We start from the raw sequence: 19,416 nt of genomic DNA on the forward strand, positions 1-19,416 counted from the left end.
ATCTTCACTGGAATGCACCTTCAGCGAGCTGCTGCTTTATGCCAGATGGTAAAGGAACATCCTCAAAGCCTGTTCCTTGAAGATGCAAGCCATCAGTGTGCCAAGGAATTTATGTATTATCCAGATTACTTTGATTTGGAATGTACCAGCGTTACAGAAATCAAGTACAGGTATTTGGTAATCATTATTACAGAATCAGAGCAAGGGGTTATGCTGCCTGCCAAAAGAGTGGACTGAATTACTTAATATAATAGAATCAGTGGCACAGTGCTGAAATAGCTTCTTCATTACTGACTACCATGATTCAGTGGTCTCAAAATTAAAATTATATTGTTTCAGTTGTTATGAGACCTTTAAATGTGAAGCACATCAGAGATGAACAAATGTGGAAAACATCAGCCAGAGTACTTTGATTTCATAACCACAGAACTGTGAAACTGAAGAGCTCTTACTAAATTTCTGTGCCCCAGCAATTGCTATGTAAAGGATACAGTCACGTGTTTCAGTTTTTGCTGTTAATCTACACACACTGGACACCTCTTTTTTTTTATAAGCTGTGTTCTGGATTCTCTTCCACTTAATTGATATTTTTCTCATATAGTGGATGTTGAAATAAATTTGGCAGCAACTGTAGCAGTGCCAAAAAGCTACACAAAACCAAGCAGCACACTCGTTTCCCCAGGCCAGATGTTGCACCAGGAGAACTCACTGCTGTTTGCCTAGGCATCCGTGTTCCCAGTCACTGCCTCCCAAGGAGAGTGCTCCAGCCTTCAAATGTGGCCTTACTGCTTTTGTTCAATGCACAGCTCACATTCAAGCAGAAAAATGTGTATTGCTTGCTTCTAAATGTACAAAGAAAGCTGGATTTCCCTGATGTTGATTCAAACCAACTCCCGGTTTGATCCCAAAGGGGCCCAGCTGGCATAGCCTGACAGGATCTGGTCCTGTGAACCTGCGCTGCTTGATGCTGAATCCATTGCTTTAATTATTAATTAGCCACGTCCTGGAACAGTTATAACGCTTTCTTACTCCATATCAGTTGTACAGCTTGTCTACCACATGCTGCTTCGAAACATTTAACGGGGCAGCAGTTTCTTGGGGGAACCTCCCTGCCTCCTTACAGGCTCACCGAAATTCCGTGGCTACCTCCAGGCAGGCCGGACCCCCGGCCCCAACACCCGTGCACGGGGCCCTGCCAGAGCCCGACCCCGGCGCTGCGCACTGGGCAGGCAAAACCCCCTCAGCCCCGGACAGGAACATCCCCTCCCGCCCGGCAGCCTCTCCTCCCAGCTCCGCCCCGGGCGGCCTTCAGGCTGGGCCCCGCGCCGCAGGCCCTGCTCGCCCAATCAGAGCGCCACTTTGCCGCCCCACGGCATGTTGGGAGGTGTAGTCCAGGGGCGGCAAACACGCGCGGCGTGGCCGCCTCGGCGAACTGCATTACCCAGGAAGCTCCACGGCGGAGACATCTCACATCGATTTGCCGTAAAGGCGATGACCTGTGAGGAGTCGAAGATGGGGGTAGGCCAATAGTGGCCAAGCTAGGGTGGCACTGGGGGCTTGGGGCCAATAGGAGCTCGCCGATAGGCCGGGCGGAGCGATAGGTGTCACTCGGCGCAGGACGGAAGAGAGGCTGTTGCGGCTGGTTGTTCCTGGAGTTGTTGGTGCAGGCGGTTCGGCCCCAGGCGCGGGTGCGAAGAAGGCGGGCCCGGCCCGCGGCTGCCCGTCCTGGCCGGTGCGTTAGCTGCCTTCCGCCTGCGGCTGCCTCGGCCCCGGCACGGAGGCGGTTCTTACTTTAACGGCCGTACCTGCCGCACGCGCCGCCCGCCCGAGCCTCGCGCGGTAACGGCCGCGGGCGCGGCCCCTGCCCGGCGGTGCCCTGGCGGAGCTGCCCCGCTCGGTGGTGGGGCGGGCTCGCTGCGGAGGGCGCCGCTGGGAGGGCAGGGGACGGTTCGCGGTCCGTGGCCAGAAAGCACCACCGAAGGAGGCTGCTCCGTAGCGGGGGTCGCCCCCTCAGCGCTGCGGGCACGGGAGATCTGTGGGCGGCAGCGCTGGGAGGGCAGGCCCTGCCCGCAGGGGTGCACCGTGCTGCTGGGCAGTCGCGGCGCAGCTCGGGGTAGGGGTTTGTGAAAGCAGTGACTTGTGCGTGCTCAGGGTGTCGCCTCTGCCTCTGCAGGGCTGTGAGTGGCGCGGAGTTCGCTTCTGCCAGGATGGCTGCCCAGGTGCCTCCTGATGCGCTGGGTCGGAGAGTCCTGTGTGGCACAGACTATGCAACCGTGCGCTATGTTGGCGGTGTTCCTCCTACAGCAGGTAAGCGTCACAGTGGTAAATAACCTTTACATTTAATGCTTCTTGGCAAAATTCTAGTTAGGTTGTTCTTAATTTTAAAAAAACAAAAAGGTTGGGAAGAATGTGGCAATTTACAAAGTGTTTTTTCCTCCTCATTCTTGTGTAAATATGGCAACTTCTAACTTAAATAAGTTGTTGGAGTTTTTTAAGAGTCAGAGTTGTCAAAAAGAGTGTAAGAAGTACTTTTGATTGAAATTGGTAACATTGTTTCTTACAGCAGAAAGATCTTAGAGCCTTCCTTTTTCCATTAGTTTTCATGGATAGGCTGTTCCCTGGTCTCTGTGTACTGGCATGGTCTGGGAAGGATAGAGACAGGCGGCAGCAGCAGATCAACAGACTAGGCACTCCTTTGATAGCATATGCAAGTTCATGGGGACAAACAAGACTCATCTCAGCTTGCTGTAAGATCTGGCCAGTCTGATTGTGAGACCACTATATGTCATCTTTGAAACGTTGTGCTGACAGGATGGGAAGATTGCTGATGCTTGGAAGGAGTCTAACCTTGCATACAGATCTAGAAGAAGCAAGAATAATGACCAGAGAGCTGTAGATTCATCAGCCTCACTTCAGTTCCTGGAAAAATCATGTAGCATGTTCCTTTGGAGTCCATTTCCAAGTGTCCTAGTTTTGTTAAAAACAAGCTTCTCTTTTAGTGTATTTTTCTGTTAGCTAAAGTCTTCTTACAAATTGTGCTTTCCTGAAAGCCAGATACATGTTTTGGTAGACATAGCAATGGTATGCAAGGTCGTTTGATAATTATGCGTCTTGCAAGATGTGCAAGCAGGAGGTGAACTCAAACTGACCAACTAAGTATTCCATCCCATTGACATGATACTGCATATAAGAGTGAGAGATCATGAGGATCTCATCCCTTGTCCTTATGGCCGACATTGGGAGAGGACCTTGCTAGTTGTCCCTGCGAACTGAGGCCTAGTGACAGACTGAATCCAGTTCCGGTTGGCTGCAGAGTCCAGTCCAGGACTTCGGGTGCCGGCCCCACATCTGCTGGAGCAGTTGCCAGGACTTTCAAGATTGGTTTTGTGTATTTTGTATTATTTTCTCTATTTTTATTAGTAGCATTAGTAAAACATTTTTAATTTTTCCAACTCTCTTCTCTTGGACCTTCTTTCCCAGTACTGTGCCCTTGTGGCTAAGAAGGCCAATGGCATCCTGGAGTGTATTAGAAGGGGGGTGGTTAGTAGGTCGAGAGAGGTTCTCCTTCCCCTCTACTCTGCCCTGGTGAGACCTCATCTGGAATATTGTGTCCAGTTCTGGGCCCCTCAGTTCAAGAAGGACAGGGATCTGCTGGAGAGAGTCCAGCGCAGGGCCACAAAGATGATGGAGTGGAGCATCTCCCTTATGAGGAAAGGCTGAGGGAGCTGGGTCTCTTTAGCTTGGAGAAGAGGAGACTGAGGGGTGACCTCATCAATGTTTATAAATATATAAAGGGTGGGTGTCAGGAGGATGGAGCCAGGCTCTTCTCGGTGACAACCAACAGTAAGACAAGGGGTAATGGGTTCCAGCTGGAACACAAGAGGTTCCACTTAAATTTGAGAAGAAACTTCTTCTCAGTGAGGGTGACAGAACCCTGGAACAGGCTGCCCAGGGAGGTTGTGGATTCTCCTTCTCTGGAGACATTCAAAACCCGCCTGGACGCCTTCCTGTGTAACCTCACCTAGGTGTTCCTGCTCCGGCAGGGGGGTTGGACTAGATGATCTTTCGAGGTCCCTTCCAATCCCTAACATTCTGTGATTCTGTGATTCCCTCCCAATCGCCTGTCCTTAGTGGAAAGGGGAGAGAGGGAGGGGCTGAAGGGGGAGAGGGGGTTAACAATACATCTGCCACGGTTTTATTGTCACCCCGCAATCAAACTATGACACCAAGCCTATGAAGGACAAGATGGTAGTTGGGAATACCTGATACTTGCAAAGAAGAAAAAGTTGTGCTTGGCAAACCTAATTACTTTCTGTGATGATATATGGGAATATGGACAAAGGGAGAACAGGAAATATAATATTCATTGACTTTAAGTCTTTTAACAGTGTCTCTATAAAAATCTTATTTGGAAGTTGGACTGTAAAGCGGGTTGAAAGTCCACAGGTCTGAGAAGTGGAAAAGTGGTAATCAATTACTTGGTATCTGGTACTGCACACGTACTACAGAAATAAATGCTGGGGTCTGTATTGTTTAACATATTCCTCAGTGTCTTGGATAATGAACAGCATTCACCCTCAACTGGCTGATGTGACAAAAGGTAGAATTACAATTCAGAGCAAGGTTTATGAACTTCAGAGATTCAAGGAGGATAAATTTCCACAAGTAGTGTGAAATAAACCTTTGTAAGAATACAGACTGGGAAGCACTAGCAACCCACAGGGTCTATTGTACAGGACTTGGGAGTTAAGGTGGGTACTGTCATTTACATGAGCCAACAGTGAGGTCTTGTTACAAGCAAGATATGGGTTAAGCTAGAATGATGAACATGGCCAAGAAATCAAAGGAAGCTGTTATCCTCCTCTGGGGGCAGGTGTTCTTAATAAGGTTGTGCTTAGAATAACGTATCTGGTTTGGGACCATCCCAGTTCAAGACAGATGTGGATAAATGTGAAAAGATCCAGTGAGGGGCTGCCAAGATGGTCAATGGCATAGACCATGTATGCCTGTTGTGAAGAGAGGTTGAGGGATCAGGACCTGGTTAGTGTGGTGAAGAGAAGATTAAGTGACATCTAATAGCTGCCTGCAGCTCTTTGACAGATGGTTACAAAGATGACAGAGACAAATTCTTCTTACTTGTGGCTGGAAAGGTTCAAATTGGACAGCAGGAAAATCTTTTTCTCTACAGAAGTAAAGCAAAACTGGAATAGGCTGCCCAAATAAGTTGGAATCTTTCTCTACTTGGAGATTTTCAAGATCTGGCTGGGTAAAGACTTACCTGGCTGACTTGTTTTAGTGCTGATGTTAATCTCTTGCTTTGAGAGAGAGAAGATTAGGCTAGAACTTCAGAGGTTCCTTCCAACCATGATTTCTATGGCTATAATGCCATAAATTTGAAAGTGTATCTACCATATTTTTCAGGAATTTGGCTTGGCGTGGAATGGGATGATCCTCAGAGAGGAAAGCATGATGGTACCTATGAAGGAACACAGTATTTTAAGTGCAGGTGAGTTGTCTCACAGTGTTGGCACTTCACACGTATGGACAAGATGGTCATGGGAAAATGCTCTTTTGCAATTTTTAGGGCAAACCTTTTTGTTATCTGTTGGCTGATATTTAAAAGATAATAAATCTGAATGCTGTGACTAGCTACACCATAACAACTGTTGCATTGTTATTAATCCAGTGACAGGGATTAGAATATGGTAAATACTTAAAAAATACAAGTTGTGTTTTCAGGGGTATGTAATAAAATGTGACTTTTGGACATTATTACCTTTAGTAGGTTTAGACCCTCTACTTTAGTATGGAAATCAGTATGTCTTACCTTCCTTAGGTAATTCTGAAGTGAAATGTTGGTCCCTATTAACTGTCTCTAATATAGTTTAGATTTGGGCTTAAGATGACTTGCATGTATCTTGTTAAGGGAGAACACCAAGTTCCTGATAATTATTTGAATTGTATTTGTATCACTGAGGAATTGTTAAGTATGTTTACTTGCATTTAATACATGCAAAACACAGTGTAGCTGGTTTTGGGTTTTTAAGTATATACATGCATTACATTCAAGATTAAAGACTCGAGCACTTAACATGTTTGAAATTTGGCAATACACGGCTCCAGGGTGATGCAACAGCAGCAAGCTTTTGATTTCCATGTCAGAGGACACAACAGCAGCTAAAAGTTTGTGAGTTAAAAAAATAACCAGATGAATTAATAGGAGAAAAGTCATTGATGGCTCTTAAGTACGAAGGGCTGCTAGCTCAGTGAGTTCCTGAGCACTGAAGTGGTGAAAGGTGAGAGAATATTCTGTGGCTGTATGATTAAAATGCTTGCCCTGTTGTCCTATTTTTCCCAACTGGTTTCTATTGGCAGCTTTTGGAGAAAGGATGTGGGGATACGTGGGTGTTTGTTTTAACCACTGTATCACAGCCAGTCTTATGATAATGAGATGAAATTGAGAGACTTCTAGGTCTTTGTTCAAGTGAAATGAATCTAATCTAAGTCAAATCCCATGACAGTGAGCACTTAGAGTTAATAGAAGACCTTTGAAAATATGAAAGACAGTGACAAACCAAGAAAATAAATTAAAAGCTGTCTGTGGTCTGGCTTTTCTACGTGTTTTTGCTTTGGTTTGTTGGAAAATGTAGGAAGACTTTTCTCTGAAATTAATTTCTCATGTTAATTATCTTGAAAAAGTTATAGCCATCAATGAGAGGATAAGGAAATAATTTTTTTTTTCTTTTTTTCAACTTGCTTGTAAATGAAATTCACAAGAATAGCTAGATGATGTCAGTCTAAAGATTTGTCTTGCCTAGTTTCCTACCTCTGACATTGGCTAATAGCAGATGACAGGAGAGGTATGAAAGAACAAGAAAAGTACGTAGTGACAGTTTTCCAAAGTCTCACTAGCTTTGGCTAGTCTCGGTTCAAAGATTTTTCCAGAGCCAGAGGTGGTGTATTTGTATATGCACTTTGTTTTGCTCTCAATATATGATTTGACAGAGAAAATTCGTTGTAAGGATTTCATCCAAAAGAATAATTAAGAGCATGTGATAAGAGGGCCTGTGTTTACTAACATTTTAGCATGTGTTTTCAGCTTCTGAAAATTGTGATCATTTTCACTTTTATCAGTAGATGAGTCTTGTCACTTTTTCCTATCTGAATATAGGAATATGGTACGGAACTTAGACCTGTTACTGTAAAATGTCACATAGAAAAAAAAAAATATATTCAAATTATTATTTCTGTGTTGTGGGGAGAGTAGGTCTAGTTTTGTATCTGCCAAAAGGTCTTCTGAAGGAAAATGGAATTTCCTGGGGTAGCAAAGAAGGCTGTTGTATTTGTATTGAGACCTGCCAGCGGTTCAGGGCTTGTTAAAGAGTATACTTCATTATCAGTTCTGATCAAAGTTGTTCTCAAACCAGCAAGTAGAGCTGTTTCATCTCAGACTGAAGCAGCAGCAGAATTTATCTATTAAATAATGCAAAATTAGAAAGTAGTTGTTTTGAAATCCTTTCTGGGAATACTGTCTCTTACCTTGTAGCCAAACAAGACATAAACAGGGAAGGGGTAGATTATTTCCAGTAGTGCAAATCAGAATTCTTAGTCTTTATGTTCTACATTCCTGTGAGGTGCTCTAGAGACCTCATTATCAGAAAATGAAATGATAAAACAAAATCTGTTTTTTTAGAAAAATAAAGAAGAAAAACACCTATGAGGACTGTATTTTTTTTCCCTTGTATCTAATAATAATAATAATAATAATAATAATCCAAGTATTAAGGAGGATAAACACACTTAATCCATGAAAAAAAATAACATTGCTGGATTTTTCTTAGCAAAAGAATTGGAAGCTATGGTCTTAAAGCAACCATGTCTTTTGAATGAATGTATTAGCAGAAGTTGCTGCTTAAATGCTTTGAATTTAATTGAAGGAGTTTCCAAGTTGAAGCTAGTTATGTTCTGCTGTAGGAGAAATAATAAAAGTAATTAGTTAACCATTCTGAATTTCTCTGGACAGAAGAAGCAATTGAGCATGTTGTCAATGTTTTTCAGAAACTTGTGTGCTTTGCATTTGTATGTGTATAATATTTATATACGTGTATAGACTCTTGCTTTTCTAGCAACCACTAGTGTGCTCCCAGAGATGAGATTTCAGGTGGTGATTTCAGTTCTTGTAAGAATCAACTTTTTAAGTGAAGCTGCATATACCTGTAACAAATTTAAATGTAGTGATCTTTAAACATGCTGTTTTTAAAATACCTGTTATTTGTACTCTGTCCAAATCAGAGAAAGTCCTTCTGTAGTCTAAGAGAATGAATAATAGTTCTAGCAGTCAACCATGACTCACAGACAGAACTTTCTGTGTGTAGACTGGTTTGTATTTCATATACCAATTGTGAAGATGTAGGCAAACTTAAGTAAAAAATGGTTACCTTATTTTACCAAGAAGATGCTAAAACACACAAACAAAAAGCACTAAAATGTCACCTCTTTACTACTACTGTTTGAGGGTGGGAGGAAATTGTTTCTTTGTAGAATGTGTATATATATAAATAAATAAAATTTCTTAAGAATATGAGAACCAAAGAACAAAACAGCCATGTTTCAAAATATGTTGACATCATGAGCATGTTCATCAACTCTGGATTAGCTGGAAATGGCAATGCATACTCGAGTGGCATTTTTGTGATTTTTTTTTTTTTTTTTTTTTTTTTTGCCTGATAATAAAGTCGTCTTTCCTAATAATTGAGGAAGCTATTATTGTAGCTGTCAGTTGCAGTAGCGTATCATGTAATTAAAAGAATCTGTGTTCTACAGTTCTTCAAGAGAAAAGAGTAATCAAGCCTTAAAATAGTGTTAAAATTTACATACAGCTCTTGAATCATGAGTATGCTTTCACATGAGTTCTTGCCCTAGAGACCCATTCACGCAGTTCCAGGGCTGTGCTCCCGTGGGACATGGGGATTCCCAGCACATGCAGCTCCCTTTGACTGCACACACTCCTGCGGGAGATGTCGGTCCTCCAGCTTCTGGGTCCCTGCCTGGCTTCCCACAGCCTGTTCACATGTGTGAAAGCACCCCTGAAGTTGCATGTGTGCACTGGGAAGCGAGACATATCTGTGGCTCCCCATGATGTCTGTCCCCTCACCAGGCACATGCTCATCTCCATATCTGGCCGGGAGACAGCTCTGGCCGAGGCAGAGATGTGCTGCTGGTGGGGGGAATTTAGATGGCATCAAACCAGGTTTTCACTGCTGCTCTGGTACCCTCTTCTTTCTCCCCACAGTTACAGATGTTCAAGCTTCTTTTCTTCTTTCTGTCAAGTGAAGTCCTCCCCACCCTGTTTAATCTGGCAGGAGGGTCATCTTCCTCCTTAGCCCTCCTTTCAGTCAGTTTTGGGTATTCCACTCACACACAGTATTTACACAGCCATTGCTATTTTAGCAGCTGTTTTTATCCTTGCCATTTTGCCAGGGGAAATATGTGGGATCCCCAGCAGCAGATGACATGCTTCTCTGCTTGCCTCACAAGATGGGAGTAGTGTTCTGCTCTGTCACACATTTAGAGTACTTTGAGTTGTAACTGAAAGGAACATGTTGCCCCCCCCCCCCCCACCTATTAAACAATGTTTTGTTCTTCCCAGATCTGATATTTCAGCAGATACTGTTACTAGAGGTATTGACCACATTAAATTGTAACCTGTTTCTCCAGATTTGATTTCACAGCAAGCCAGAGAAACAGAGGAAAGTATAGTAAAAGCTCATTCCTGTGGTGTTTTCAGCCTGGCAGAATTACAATTGCTTCTCAGATCTTTGTGGCCTTTTTCTCCCCTTTGTGTTATTGAATTTTCTTCTGGTGGGAACTTTGACTTCTGTATATTTGTATAGCTCTGAAATGCCAGGTTATCCTGGCAAAGGCATTAACAGGTTTTCAGTTTTTCCTTCGTCAAGGAGTTCTGTAAGTTATGTGTGGACATGTTTTTAAATTTACAGACAGCAGTTGTGGCCAATCAGATGTTACCATTTGCATCAAATTTATGTTGGTGCCCAAAAGAAGATCTGTTTATATTAAATGAGACTATCCTTCACGAATGACAGATTCACCTCCAGGAATATCTACTTAGAGCACAAACAAACTCTTCAAATACAGGAAGATGTCAGTATTATTTTAGTGTCTATGAAGAAAAAAAGCAATATCTGCTTAGCAAGGGGAGAATGCGTTCCCAAGATTCCTTTTAGCCTCCAAAGGTCTCTGTTAGGAAGTTTTGGTTGCTTCACTGCATGTCACTGTGCCTGTCAGAGACTTTTGCTCTCTGCTGTCAAGTGAACAATGCTGAAACAAAACTGTTGTCCCTGACCACTGTTCAAATATGTCCCGTGCACCAGCAGAACCTAAAGATAGCATCTGGAACTGCCGATGCCCTCCTTCCCTCCTGTTTTCATGTCTGACTAAGGTTAACTTGCAGGAACTTCAACTACTTGCTGATGTTTGCAAAGCTGCTGCTTTGCAGTCAAGAATTTGATATACCATAGCGAATTAGTGTTAGGTGTCACTTACAAGCATTGTTCAATGCTACAGCTGCCATGGACTGTTCTAAAACTTGAAGGGTTTTTCTTTACTGCAGCATGTAGATTCTTCTAAAAGAATCTGTTGAGCACCTTCCCCTAAAAGGAAGAGATCTATTCACAGCCTATCTAGAAAAGATGAGCATGGATTCAGACAGCTATATTTTAAGACACCTTATGAGCTTTGTAGAGTGTGTGCCCCAGTCATGACGATAATTGCCTTGAGATAATTATTGCAAACAGCTGATACTGGGCAAAGAAGCCCTTCCATCCACCTTTACTCTCTAGGCCAATAAAGCTGAGATCTCTCTCTTTGGCTCAGAAGCTTGCTTCTGCAGTCAGACAGCTCAAGTGTGTAACTGTTGGCAGAACACAATTTATGTACTACTGTGTAATTCTTCAGGTACTGAGAAGTGTATGTATGAGCCATCATATACCTGTAATGATGAGCAGTACCACCACTTTGCTTAATATTAGCAAAGAAGAATGATGCTGAATTTCTTCTTTGTTCAGGGAAATAGTTAACCAGTGGAAGCTGATTGCTAATCTAATATTTAATGAATATGTTTCAAGGGCCCTGGGAATGCTAAAAGGTCATAGAATCAGAATCATTCCAGTTAGAAGAGACCTTCAAGATCATCGAGTCATAAGATGAACTGTTTTGCTTCAGACTACTGGATCATGAATAGGAAGTGACCTACAAGTTGACTTCTGAGATCAGGGTCAACCTCTCTATTTTAAAAGTCAGTAAGAAGTGTCAATATTAACCAGAGCCAGCTGGTTATCAGAGCCTCACTTGGGCATATTCCAGATTTTCTGCTTAAGGAACTTGGGGCATCTTCTACCACTTCATTTCCACACAGTGTGTTGTCCTGGTTGCAGGACATTTTACATACATGGGAGCAAAACCCCTATTCTCAGACTTCTGAATGTCCAGCTTAAGTCAGGTTGATCAGTGATCTGCAGGTTCTTCCATCTCATGATATGTGTGCTGGATGACTCTTTGGATTGGGATTTATCTGTTTAGTTCCCAGTTATGGAGACTGATTGCTAATAGATGTCCTTTTTCATGAGTCCAGGTGCTGTACATTAGTTGTTTGATAGGTACATATGGCTAGTACAGTTCATATTCCCTAGCATGAAAGTTAATACAGGCAGTGTATTTTAGGGAAAAAGGGCTATAGGTAAGTGACCTCTCTCCTTGAATACACAATCATTTTGCCTGAAAATAGCTTCCTATTGCAGTCTCCATTTCTGGCCTTCTCTGTGACAGTTCTTGAAAAAAGTAGATCAAATTAATAGACTGGAACTGAAAAAGAAACCTAAGTTGTGGAATGGATTTGAGTATACATTTAATAAGATCACATGCATAGTGCTTGGAAGTGGTAGGAATAGAAGAGAGAAAACCTATGATCTTGCTGTGATCAAAACAAAAAAATAGAAGGGCCTTGAGGGAGAAATGCACCATACTTTTCCTGTAGCTTCAAATGACAAGGGGCAAGGTAGCTAGTTTCCTTTGTGTATTTTTCCTACTGGCTTCTGGAAAGACAATGAGGAAGGAGATACCCATAGAAATGGTGACCTGAGAGGACAGAAATGGGCTTAGGAATGGGTACGATGATGGAGAGACTCAAAGGGCTTGGCTACACCTGGAATAAACAGCGTGACAGAAGGGATGCAGGTGTGGGAGTCTAGATTAACTCCGGTCAGAAGTTTGGGGAATGCAGAGGAAGTGACAGAACTGTTGAGTGCAGAGGGATGGCAATGACAAAATGTCAGAATAAACATACAGCAGGACCTGGAGTGAATTATAGATAGGCAGGAGTACAAGTTTTCTTTCCAGAGCCCCAAGTAGAATCCTGCATTATCTGCCATCTGTGAAGCTCTTTGACTCAATTTAATGCAAACGTGATATACATTGCAGGTAGGAGATGTTACAGTTAAGATGGTGAAAATGTCATTTACAGTTTTAAGAAGTGGTGTTAAGAAAGAATCACATAATTTTTATATTTGAGGAACTTTACTAGCCAAATGTTTGCAAACTAGGAAGAACTTCAAAACAATGGGAAAAAAGACTTAAGAGAAGGTTACTGGGTTAAAAATGTAGAGAACTGAAAATGCTTATCGAACATGAAAGTACACACTGGATTTACTTTCTCAAAGAGTATGCCTTTCTGCTTGTTTTGTAATCATTGCACTCTAGACTTAGTCAGTACAGAACTAGACTGAAAATATTTTAAAGTAAATACTATCTAGTTTCTACCCAGATCCTTCTTTAGGATATGAGAGTACTTAAATAAGTATTAGAAATGTTAATGAATGAAACTGGCACAGGCAATTTCCAGTACTGAATTTTTAATAAAAATGTGACTATATGTTGCAAAACCTATTCCATCTACTTGTAATAGGTCCATAGGATTTGAGGTCTCTAGTTACTGTTTTTCTGAGAGATTTTTGTATTCTGTAGTATTGGTGATTTATATTATGGTTTGCTAATTAGCCATTTGACGTTTATATGCTGTTTTGAAAAGAGGAGTTTTATTTACATAAGTGATTTCTTCCTCCTGGGTACTTTCAAACCAAAGTCTGTATTCTTCTCAGCTGGAAGGCAGACAGGTAATCATAACTACCAATTTTCTTCCTGCTGTTTTCTGGATGATCCTCCTATCAGATCCTCCATCTGCTCTGTGATATCATTCCCACAACTTGTCTCTGCCAGTTCTTCCTAGATACTGTTTTTCCTTCCTAACTTTGATAGGTACTGTCAAAGCAATTGCATGGCAAGAGATTGTTATGCAATGAAGTTTTTTCAGTGCTCAAGAAAAACTAAGAAACTTCATAGGACTGTGTAGAACATACATTAGCTGGATAATTCTGTCGAATATTCAGTTTCAAAATTGTTGCTGAGTTAGTATCAGAATTTTTAGAAGTTTGAGTTTGTGTAAGAGTTCCAAGTGGTACAATTTGCATCTTGTGTCATTTGCGCAGTTGGAAGGACAAGGCTGCATTCTCTTAGAATTACAAGTTAATTATTCAAGTCAAATATGATGAAGCCATGAGTGTTATGAGTATTCCTTTGGGCCTTAGGCTGTGGTAAGACTCCGAACACCTTTGTTGTATGATTTCGGTAACTTCGTGTCTATCCATGGGTAGAAACATAATTTTCTGGAAAAAATTAGTTCACTAGGAGTTTGGAAACAACATAGCAGTTATTTCTAATAATGCACTGACACTGTAATTTTGATGTGGAAGTACATTTGGAAATCTGGTGCTTCAGTTCTTGTGGGATCTCACGTTGTGAACTTCTTGGGTAAAATGCTATCAAAGATACTTTGTAAGTCTTACTCGGTCTCACTGAGTGGGAACAATGATGTCCAAAATGAGCCTGTAGAATTGCCTTTTGACTGCTTTGGTTCTTAGTATTTAAAAAAATTAATCATTAGTACTTTGAGACTGCTCATGATAACTTTTCATATTTCACCTTTTCCTGGCTGCTCTGTTTTAGGCATCCTAGAGGAGGATCGTTTATTCGGCCAAACAAGGCAAATTTTGGAGTAGATTTTCTTACAGCAGTAAAGGATCGGTACGGATTGAATGATCAGCAAGATGTTCAACATGGGACAGAGAATACATTAGTATTTGGAAAGAAGACTGTAGAATTTGTTGGCATGGATTCTATTGCAGAACAACAAAGGCAAGTGTAGTATATGAAAATCTAAGTTATACTGTTAGTGACCGATTAGTCAAGTAGTAGTTCAGCTTTAAGGAAAGGAAGCTGGCTGTCTTGCATGTAATATTATCATATCTCTGAAAGTAAGCCAAGCTGCACTATGGTGGAAAAGGCAAGAAATCTTCCTATTGTGGCTTCATAATTTACCTGTTTTACAGATAGGAACTGGAATTATGTCACGTTTGAGAGATCGCTTTGATTTCACAAAGTAGGAGATTATGATATTTGGGGAGGAGTGGGTAAGACAATTTATTGTGACATTGCAAATCATACACATGCATGGCCCTTTTTAAGTAGATGTATATTAATATTTTCTTAATAATTCACTATTATTTCATCTTTGTTTACTTGTATCAATAATGACTTTGTAACTAAGAGAGGGAAGGCAGAAAATCACTGTACTGCTAGTGAGGAAGTCTTTCAGTCAGTTCATGTTATATTCATTTATCTGGAAGGGTAAGAGAGAAAGTAACCTAATGATGTGTAATAGATTGCAGTTTTAATGGCCTCCAGCAGCAGCGAGATATCAGCTTAGTAGGTGGCCGTCTCCTTCTGAGCTGATATCCCACAACCGTTCTCCCTTTGTTTCCCAGAATGTACTAAGCACTCAAAATACTCTTTTTCGTCTTTTTTTATAAGAGATATGAAGAATGCACAAATAACTTAGAACCTCTTGCAGAAAGTATTACAAGAAACCTGTTTAACTTGAAACCTCAAATTAAATTCCAATTTGCATAGCTATATTTTGTCTGTTTTATCACACTTTTTTCAGTTGGGTGAGGGTTGGTTGGTTTTTTTGGAGGGTGGGGGTTGTAGTTCAACCAGACCTATTTTGTAGTAGCAATGTAAAGGCAAAAAACAGACGAGATGTGTCTGTTTTCGAGTAAGAAAGATACTGCAATGTAGCAACATGTACACTGCTAATTCTAAAGGAGGTTATATGTATAAAATGGATATTATTTATTTGTAACAACCAGGTTTTTATATAACATACCTATTTCTGTCTGAATAGTACTTACCAGAATGTTCTTTCTCATTTAGCCAACTGAACCAACTGGTAGATATCTCGGTGCGTGAATGTGCAGTGAGCCATGCTGGGCAGAAAGAGGAAATCGGCAGAACATGTGCTAGTATCCTTTTTTGCTATATTGGATGATACCACAAATAAAGTACATATTTTAGCATTCCAAGTGTTCACTTCAATGAATGATATTTGTATCCTTTTATTAAAACTATTTAGAACTGGAGTTTATATTTAGAAGCTTAAGGCAATGTTTACAGAGTTAAAAAGTAGATGCCTACAGATTTTGAGAGGGAATGCAAATTGTGGGTAAAAACAGAAATATTGTCATAGGTTGCTACTGTGACTGCAATTTCAAAAGGCTGCACCAATGTTTGGGAGGTTGGTTGGTTGTTTTTTTTTTTTTAATTTAACTTTAGAGTATATAACCCCATAAAAATACATAAATACGTAAAAATGCTGTAGGCACAAGAGGTTTCCAATATATAATAAATAATGTATTCAATATACTGTGTGTCGTAGTGATGTTAAAGAAATACAAAGCAGGTATTATTTGTTCATTTATAAGGACTGGTAAGAGTTCCTGTCAATACAGAAATTAATCAATTTTAGGATTTTTAAAGTTAAACTCTTTTATAAAACTCTAAGTCATTTCCATAACACAAATCAAAATAAAATTTGCTGTAACTGAGCAGTAGTATCTCTTAGCCTGAACAAATGTGATCTATTTCTGTTTATTTGATTCAAAATCAAACCGTAATTCTCTTTTCTGAAAAAGGAAGTGCAGATTTGAGACAAGTTTATTATTCTTAATGTGAAATTTCAGGTATTAGGCATATAAATCTATCAAAAAATCTGATATCATCTTGGGAGACGGTAACAGCTATTGCTTCTCAAGTTCAAAATCTGGAAACACTTAATATCAGGTATAAATATTCATATTTGGGTTTCTTTTCATTTGAGGTAGGGACAAAAAAGAAGAGGCTCTTTTATATGTGGGGTCAGATTTCTAAAGGTAACTGGATGTCTCAATACTAATTTTAATGGGAGCTAAGTTTTAAAATACTTTTTTAAAAAGTCCTTAAACAACTCATGTGTGTGCTATATTTTTCAGGCATCCCTTTTCAAGAAAAAGCTAGAACCCTAGGAGTTTAGCATCTATGTAAACTAAATTCTGGAGAAGTGCTTGGGACAGGTAGATGTTGACTGGAGTTTTGTAAAATTAGAAAAACCACAGTTGTCTGAAAAAAAGAATACAGATTTCAGCCATTAAACATTTTCAGGAATTCAGGCATTTGTCAATGTGTTCTACATAACAGATTGCATCATTTTTATGCAAATTGGCTTGTGGGCGAGGGAGACTGGGTTAAAATGCATTATAGATTTTTTACAGGGTGCTGTAGACTTTTAAGCAGTTAGACCAAAATACTCAGAGTACTTTATAGAGATGAGGAAGCAGGAAGCATAGAAACTTAGGTTTACAGCATCATAAGATGCCCTTACACATTTCTGTGCCATCTAAGACAATTCCCTTGTTGTTTGAGCTTCATTTGCCCCAAGCAAGAGCTGCTGTAACACGTGTACACGTCCCCGTTGCACGTGTGCAGTGGGGCTGGTTTGCAGCAGAGAGCCAGCTTCAGCAGGCAGAGCCAGGCCCATGGTGGGCACCTGCCACTGCAGAGGGTCAGGCCCTCTGGAGGCTTGGGTCTGGGTGGCACTGGCAGGACCTGGGGACTCACCTGGCAGATGGGCCATGCAGAAGAAGCCAAGACCTTGAGGTGGCACCGCTGCAGGAGCGTGCAGCCTGCCTGGGAAAGCACCAGTAACGCATCCTTACCGCTAAAAATCTTGCTGCGCATTTTTTAGTTAGGGTTACCAGTAGCTGTCTGTTTGCCTTCTGGGTTTGCAAACCTGTTTGGGTTTTTTCCATGAGCTTAGAAATTTTTTTCTGCATAGAAAAACTGTAAATATATTTTCATTTTCTTTTAGAGTCATTCCAAGTGTCTTAAGACTTTATCTCTGGTTTTTCTTATTGTCGATATATTCTGACTGCACAGACGAGTCTTTATTTAGGAGCCCACTTTTGTTTGGGAATGATGCTTTACCAACAGTGTCTTGACAGCAAACTAAAATATCCATAATGCTTTAACCAAACCTCAAGTATCCCAAGACCAAGTCTGTTTCTGTCCTGAAATGATGCTGATAAGAACTGTGGATCATGGTAACAGACCAAGGCAAAAATCTCTTGTACAGTGATGACATTGGAAGAGGAGGGAGGATGTTGTTAAATAAAGCTGCGGTTCCATTGAAACAAGAAAGAATTCACAAAAGAATTTCAAAATAAAGGACATTTCTAGTACACACCTATGTACTGTAGCTTGCACATGCCAGAATAATTTTCTGGTGTGAACTAATACAACTGATTAAAGTTTGTAAATAGGTAGCAGCCTAAACCACTAATTTTGAGAACTTAATGTTATAGCTGCAATTTTATTTTGTTTTATTGTCAAAGTTAACACCTTGACTGCTGACTCTGCTTTAAGCGTTGTTGTTCAGATGTTTTGGAGTTTGTACTAGTCATTCAAGACAGCAGCAGGGCAGCAGGACTGAAGGCAGAAATCCAAAACATGACTTTTTTTTAGAGTCTTGGAGATCTGTGTTGAGATTAGTAGCTTCCAAAGCCTCCATTGAACAGTGCACACAATGTAGCTAAAACAACTGAAACAGATTTAAGCTAAATTGAAATAAATACCAAGTTACCTTAATAAAAAGTGACCCCAGTTAATGTGACAAAAATGTATTTTTTAATAGTTGTAGGTGTTCCATTTTCTTCAATATTTAGCACTGAACAGCTGTTTGCAACCTGAGTGCTATTTGTAAATGTAACTTTGCCTAGAGCATATGTTGTCATGATTTATTACTATCAGCATGCATGAGAATACAGAGAATTTATTTTAATTCACCTAGAATAATTTTTTCAGTTTTCCATATTTGAGAAGTGTAGTCTAGACTGAAGGGTTTTCAGAAGTTATTTGTGATAAAATTGCAAAGCAAAATGGGATTGATGCTGGAATCTGACGCTTATGACTACAAACTGAACTTTTTGTGCAAGAAATGTTGAAAGAAGAATAAAAGTGACTAGCCATCCGCCAGCTCTCTAAGAGCTTGTTTAAATGGGGATGTTTAAACCATAAATATATAACTACAGAGTTTTTTATGATAATATACAGGTAGATCAGACCTTAGGAAAAAAATAAAAATTTTGTTTGGGGATAAGTGATCAAAACTAATTTGAAGACTGCAGAGTTGGGAATCTTTAAACTATTTTATAGTGATAGTTTGCTATCAAGAGTAGATTTTACACCCTTTTACATCCTTTTTACTGGTGTCTGAGTAGTCATGTAGGCTCTTTATTTGCAATTGACACTAAGGACTTTAGACCCCAAATCTGACTTTGTTTAACTTAATATTAATGAAAATCATTCTTTCCGTATTCAAAACTTAGAAGAAGTGGGGAAGGAGGCCACAGATAAATAAATAAGTATTCACGAAGCAGAAAAATAAATGAGGAAAGATTATGATTGAATATAACTAGAAGGTTGTTTTCTAATATTTTAAAATATGTGACACCTTGGCAGGGACTTTTAAATTCTTTTGTGTGTGAATTTGTTTTATCTTTAATACATAATTCAAAATTAGTGACTTAAATTAATGCAATTATTAATTATGCTCATAATTATTCTTTTTACACAGTGAAAACAAAATGAAATTTCCATCTACATCAACTTCTGTATCCAGTGTATTTTCAAAATTGAGGATTCTGGCACTTAATCAAACTGAGATAACATGGACAGAGGTAATAACCTTTCCTGGTTTTGTTTTTATTTATATTGTTAGGTTTTTGAGGCAGGTAAAGCACAAGAAATGTTTATGCATTAAATTATTCTACTAAAATGTAATCATGCTTGAAAAAAGGTGCTATAGCATGACTGTATGAGTTATGTAGTAACTAACGTGGTTCCTACATAATGTAGGAAGTTATATGGGCACAGGAGTCTCGAAAGAAACATTTCACTTCATCTACATTTGTAAAT

At 40.2% G+C, this 19,416-nt stretch overlaps 1 protein-coding gene across 1 annotated transcript in view; it reads left to right on the forward strand.

Moving 5' to 3' along the window:
• The first annotated feature begins 1,613 nt into the window (after positions 1 to 1,613).
• The window catches only part of TBCE (tubulin folding cofactor E), a 29,022-nt gene continuing 11,219 nt past the window's right edge, over positions 1,614 to 19,416 (forward strand). Inside the window, exons 1-7 of the mRNA XM_065630837.1 lie at positions 1,614 to 1,732; positions 2,174 to 2,307; positions 5,422 to 5,506; positions 14,077 to 14,265; positions 15,343 to 15,431; positions 16,149 to 16,248; positions 19,076 to 19,178. Coding sequence (XP_065486909.1) covers positions 2,208 to 2,307; positions 5,422 to 5,506; positions 14,077 to 14,265; positions 15,343 to 15,431; positions 16,149 to 16,248; positions 19,076 to 19,178 — 666 coding nt within the window. The 5' untranslated portion in view covers positions 1,614 to 1,732; positions 2,174 to 2,207. The remainder of the gene's footprint in view (positions 1,733 to 2,173; positions 2,308 to 5,421; positions 5,507 to 14,076; positions 14,266 to 15,342; positions 15,432 to 16,148; positions 16,249 to 19,075; positions 19,179 to 19,416) is intronic.

The sequence above is a fragment of the Caloenas nicobarica genome, chromosome 3, assembly GCF_036013445.1.
Source record: "Caloenas nicobarica isolate bCalNic1 chromosome 3, bCalNic1.hap1, whole genome shotgun sequence".
NCBI classification, from domain to species: domain Eukaryota; kingdom Metazoa; phylum Chordata; class Aves; order Columbiformes; family Columbidae; genus Caloenas; species Caloenas nicobarica.